Below are 6,261 nucleotides of genomic sequence, written 5' to 3'. Positions count from 1 at the left end.
GCACCTATGACATCCTCAATAAAATCACACTTATTCCCCATGAAGAGTACTTGCCATGTGCCAAGTTTCAATTTTTTTCCTTGGTGCGGTTTCAGAGCTACAGAGGTCCAGATTTTTCCCATTTTTCCAACATGGCTGCCACACTACATGAACTATGATGTCATAATTATGATTAAAACATCGTACATGAGTAGTCACACCTATGATGAAAATTTCGTCTCAATCCAACAAGCGGTTGCGAAGGAAAACACTAAAGTTCTGTGCAGACAAACAAACAAACAAATGGACAGACAGACAGACAGACAGACAGACAGACAGACAAACGGACCCAAAAGCAATATCCTCTCCTTTGGCGAGGGTAATATTTGTAATATGAAGCCAAAAGCACTTTTAAGGGATTTCCATGAATTCTCAAGGATATAACAACACATCAAATTATATTACGGATATAAATGAAATGTGTCTTTATGTACAATCAATAATCAGTGTGACACCTTTTTTCCTCGAGCGCTGCCTCACCTCCATTTGGGATTGATTTAATTAATATATGGATTATGTTTCAGTCAATTTTTTTCCCAACAGTGTTGTATTGCACTCCAGAGCAGAGTCAGACTGCTCACATAAAATTTTAAACTCTCTCTCAAATGTATCCACCCTCCAATTATTCTGTTAAGACATAGTGTCAGTCAATAATAACTACAATAAACTCAGGAATATGGATAACATATTTTTAATATTATGACAAATTCCTGTTTGAAATTATGATTAGAGAAAGCTTGGCATCAATTTAACTGCACTCATACCTTTGCACCCCACTGGATATATCACACACTCAAAAATAAAGCTTTTATTCCTCCAAACATTTACTCTAAGTGAAATATGTAAAGTTGCGCTCCTCCACCAGGGTGGCATTGATGTTCCTCAGCTCTTCGATAGAGCTAACAGACCGGTAACCCAACTCAGCAAATGTCTCATTGCAAGCATTCTGCAGGAACTGAACAATGTTATAATCCATCGAAAGGCGCCAATTTTCAGCCGTCTTCGCTGAGTCACGATACGTCGAGTACAAATGGTGCCACCGAGGCTTGTCATTCCCATGGGTGTTGAGTACAATCCAATTCATAACAAAAGGTTCCAACGGCAGCCCGACAAATTTGTACATCTCTCGGGCCTTTTCCAATGGCTCTCTAGCCAGATCTTCATATCGTACAAGCATATAACGTCCACTTAACCAGGCCGGTGGTTTCAAACCCAGGTGCATTGATTGAAGAAAATTACTGCAAACGTCTGTAGCTAATGATGTGTCAGTTTGTGGAGGCATGGCTCCATTTTTTTTCCACGTCCTATAGTCTATGAAAGCTTTAAAAGCAGACATTCGTGAAGAAAGCACTGCACGGGGATCTCGAACCAGGTGGATCACTTTGAGATCTAGACGTGAGTCTTCAGCCAAGGATCGAAGATCAGCTACGTTGTCGAAGCGAACAGTTTTGAGCACCACATGAGCACGCTTCTGGCACACCTCAGCCGTGAGTGTCAGGTTGAGATTATGACACATTTTAAAGCACACCGATTCATCCTTGGCATATTTGACGTCACAAAGGGGCGGTGAGCATAAGGCTCTACTGGCAGCTCTCCTGAAAAGACCCTTTGTTTGGTGATGCTGAGGAAAAGGCTTGATATAGGGCTCAAGGGAGTACAAATCACAGTCAAAAACACTCCGTAGCAAGTCACGGAATGCCCCCAACAGAACTTTATTGTTTAACTTGCTCCCTAGATGATCGGCCAAGGATCCAAAAAACGACTCGACGTGGAAGAGCGGCTCATACAGATAAAAGACATTGGGATTTTGGTTGAAAAATTGCCCGAGGAATGAGGAGCCCGATCTTGTCGTCCCAAGAATCAGGATATGCTTACGGGAAGCACTTTCCTCAGTCGGCTGGTTGTTACTCGGATCAGGGCAACCAAACCAGTGAGACACCTGAGCCCAGTTTGGTGAACAGTCGCCTGTCCCTCTCGATTCGTCGCAATTGTAGAGGCGATAACTCCTGATGGTTTTCATGGCAATGTATTGAACGGCAATAGTGAGACACATCAGGATGGCCAGGACTCTCCAAGAGCACCACATAAACCTTGATTTCTTCTCATTTCCCTGCTTACTATAAGCGATCTGCATGAAAACAAAAACAACAAAATTAAATCTTTCAATAAAAATGGCATGCATTCTTTGATTATGCTGCATTAATTTTTCTATGAGGGGACATCTATCAATGATGATGATGATGAGTGGAAGGTGGGGGAGGGAGGTAATGAGACAATAAATAAAAAAAAGTGAGAAATGACAGGGGAGTGGGGGAAAGAATGTGGGAGAAGGGGAAAAATTGGGAAGAAGAAAGAAGCCTCTTGTACAAGTACATGTATATTGTATACTATTTAACTTCCAAGTAAAGCTATCATCTGCCCTCTCCCATTTGAAAAGGAATAGAACCCTTTTATGTGTTTTTGAGATCAAGGCACAGCAGTTGTTAGATCCCTGTAGGTAAATGACAGAACCCATCCTGCTCAATCTTTTATTAAACGACATTTGAACATCAATGTCATCAACACCGATCTACTTCTCAAAATTTACGATGTATGCGCTCACCTTCAGTTCCAATGACTTCCATCATTACCTCCGCCAGGGAAGGTAAAGGAGGTGATGTGTTCACCCCTCTCTTTCTGTTTGTTTGTCTGTCTGTCTGTCTGTCTGTCTGTCTGCCTTTGTGCAGGATATTCTCAAAAAGTTGTGGACGGATTTGGACGAAACTTGGTGGGCAGGTGGGGTGTGTGACCACGACAAATTGATTCGATTTTGGTGAAGACCCGAATCCGGATACGAGAATTTTTATTTATTTTTAAAGTGGTTCTTCACCATTGAGAAATGGGGCCAAAAACGATATATCGCATGATATTTCAAAAATGTGTTGGGCCAGATATGTTCTCGTGGATCAGGTATTACATGGCAGAGGTAAGCGCTCCATCGTGTGCCCTTTTAGTTCTCTCTGATACCAAACCATTTTAATCTGTCATATTTTTAACTCACCTGGGTTTTAGTCAGGTGAGGTTATGCGATCGAGCAGTGTCTTTGGGTGAGTGAGTTGGTCAATGTCAGTCAGTCAGACCGTAAACACTTCAGAAATTATCGCTTGAACCAAACACGTGATTTTGATGAAACTTGGCCATAAGCTTTATATCTAATGCTTAACGAAGGTGTATTGACCGCATCAAAATCTGCGGTAATTAAGGGGGTCTACGTAGGGGGGCGGTTTAACCACCCCCCCCTCCCCACACACACACCCCCAAATAGGTATTTTCTCTCTTTTTCAAAACTACAAAACAATTTCGATGAAACTTGAACACAACACACAACGCACAACATTCATCACTTAAGATGGACCAAAGTATGTTGACCACATCAAAATCTGCACTCATTGAAGGAGTTTAAAGGGGGGGGGAGGTTGACTCCTAAAATAGGTATTTGCTCTCTTCTCAGAAACTACACACACGATTTTGATGAAATTTGACCACAACCATAATCAAACGTGATGCACCAAAGTTTATCAACCACATCTAAATCTGCACTCATTTCGGGGGTCTACGGGGATGGGGGGAGGGGTGTTTGTGATGAATTGAAGGATGTGACGCGTGATCACATGTCGCGCGGCTTGCACACGGGACAGATAAAACCGAGATTCCGTGCGGTCGGTGGGATTGTCCCTGGGGCATTGTCATTTACGGCGGTGGTTCACTTGGTGCTCGTTGAATGGTAAGAATTGAGAGTATACCGGACTCCGTGCTAATTGCTGATTTATTTTGTGGTGATCGACTGCACGTGCATACCTTGCTGCACATGTATTTCTTGCTGCACATGTATTCCCTGATGTGTCTGTAGAAGCAGCTTCAATCAAGTGAAATAAAGCCTGCACTCCGAAGGTTTTTCCCTCGCATTCATTTCAGTGTTCAACCCCTCCCCCCCACCAAATAGGTATAAAACTACACACACAACTACAATGAAACTTCATCACAACTTTCATCACTCATGATGTACCAAAGTTTGTTCACGGCATTAAAAAGAAAAGTCAGGGTCTAAGGGGATCTCTGCAGGTGGTTTGCGTGACTGTTGCTCGTGATCCAGGTGAGCTTCAGAATGTGCGGTCCTATTTTTCTTCCTACAACTATAACTCGGAGATGTCCGTCCGCATGAGTCTTGCTGATGAACACCATTTAAGGCTTGAAGATCCAGCCAAACCTCAATGGCAAGACAAATGCAGCAGTTTCTTTGCAAGCAGTTGCTTAAAATCAACTTTTTTGCCACGATGTCATCACTTGTGTGCACTTTGCTATCTCCAGCAGTGAATATATACACAGATACTTAAATGCACATATATACATGTACATATACAGACTTGGGTCAGGACTGTTACCTCTGCCAAGCCCAAAAGAAGGTAGGGAAATTGGGGATGTTAAAGTCACAGCAAGTCAGAGTCGACAGCTATCTGCAAGGTAGATAAACTACCTGAAAGGTAAAGAGCAAGGTGAAAAAGAAACTCCCTCTCAATAAAACAAAGAAATTAAATTAAGCAGAAATGCCCCAAAACTCAAGAATATCCTCAAACTCCTGAAGAGCGACAGCTTTCGGAAGTATTGGTTCAGACTTGCTGGCGATCTGTGATTAAAGTTGGTAATTGAAGTAGTACTGCAGTATTACAAAACAAACGACGTTTCGTCCGAATGAGTACCCTGCCAAAAATGTTGTCCAAAGACTGCACTGTCAGCACTAATCCCACTTTACGGGTTATACCACGGGGAAGTTTCCTCGCATTCAGTCAACAACAATTTGAATCCCTTTGCCCTTCATCCATTTCTCCTTCAAGTTATAATGTTATTGTCAACACTGCAGTATTGTAATTGCAAGCATTCCTATGGGCCTAAAGAGCGAGAATGCAGGCAGGAAGGGCAAAGGGATACAGAAACAGTAATGGCTCCTCCGCTGCTGATGAAATGAATTACAAAGCCGATTGTAGAGTACCTTGGTGCTGAGAAAAGTAAGACACCATACTGCTTCTAGTGTTTGACACGCCATGAAACGCGTCGCTCGACTTTCATTGTTCATGATGGTCTGCAAATATACTGGTTATCAATTTGAAAACTCTTGTTTGTGGTTTCATGTTTAAGGAAATAATTGAAGCAGACATCTCACACATTAATCTCATCATCATTGTAATTATTGCCATGAAATGTTTTGATATTTTTCATATCTCAGGTTAGAAGGTGGTGTTATTACATTTTGAATGTTTACATGCCATCATCTTGGAGAGATCCCTCTATCAGAGGGTGCTGCCAAGGAACCCATAGTCAAAGCAGGAATCTCTCATTTGGCACACAATAGCCCACTCTTTAATGAAGGTACCAACGGATATTTAACATCCATGAGTGGATGCAAACAATCGTAACAGTCGACTTAACCTCCAAAGGATGTTACGCCCTGCCTGTGAAGTATCAGGATGGCAGTTCATAGTTGGGTGTGACTGGGTTGGGTGGGTAGAGAGAGCAATGGGGCTTGGGACACAAGATTTGGAACCAAACACAGAATTCAGGCATTCGACCTTCTCGCGAGCGGAGTCGGCTGTGGTGCCTTTTGAAGAGAGGGAAGGGATTGGAAGGGAGCATACTCCAGAGACAGACTTGACAATGTGCCACCAGGTTTTAGAGGAGGGAGACAAGTTTGAAAGTTCATTCTTGAGATTGGACGGATGTTGTTTTCTGGCTCTGCAGAAAGTGGGACACACACTTGTTGCAGACTTTTGGAATGATCTGAGGTTGCCTTCAGTGGGGTTTGCCTTCCAGGAAGAGAAGGAAAGTTGTTTCAGATCAAGTGCCTCACCACATCATTCTGTTTCAGAACAACTGAGTCACTACAGGATTCAGTTTACCATGGGTGGGAAGAAGGGTATAATAACAAGATGAGATGGGAATGATCTGTGCATAAGAGAGAGAGCAGGTTTCTGTGGAAGAATTACCGGGCTGAGTTAATATCAGGAGTGGTCGATATCGGAGACCAGTCCTGAAGTGAGAAGCTGTGAGGGGGAGGGGCCAGGGGGGAACGGAGAGGGGGTGAGAAGAGGGGAGCTGAGGGTAGGCAGGATGATGGAGAAAGTGGATTGAAGGGAAGCTTTGAGGGGGTGGGGATGAAGTGGAGGTTATATTTTAAAATATACCAAACAA

The 6,261-nt window shown here is 42.9% G+C and overlaps 1 protein-coding gene across 4 annotated transcripts in view; it reads right to left on the bottom strand.

Annotated features, from left to right (window-relative positions):
• Nucleotides 1-714: 714 nt before the first annotated feature.
• Nucleotides 715-6,261, bottom strand: part of LOC147025524 (carbohydrate sulfotransferase 1-like) — a 50,397-nt gene continuing 44,850 nt past the window's right edge. For all 4 annotated transcript variants that reach the window (XM_085886535.1, XM_085886534.1, XM_085886537.1 and 1 more), the window contains one exon: nucleotides 715-2,167. In XM_085886535.1, coding sequence (XP_085742661.1) covers nucleotides 869-2,167 — 1,299 coding nt within the window. In that variant the 3' untranslated portion in view covers nucleotides 715-868. The remainder of the gene's footprint in view (nucleotides 2,168-6,261) is intronic.

Source organism: Eptatretus burgeri, chromosome 6, assembly GCF_056783735.1.
Source record: "Eptatretus burgeri isolate ZD-2024b chromosome 6, Ebu_testis_v1, whole genome shotgun sequence".
In the NCBI taxonomy this organism is placed as follows: Eukaryota; Metazoa; Chordata; class Myxini; order Myxiniformes; family Myxinidae; genus Eptatretus; species Eptatretus burgeri.
This window is presented reverse-complemented; position numbering and strand designations above follow the sequence as displayed.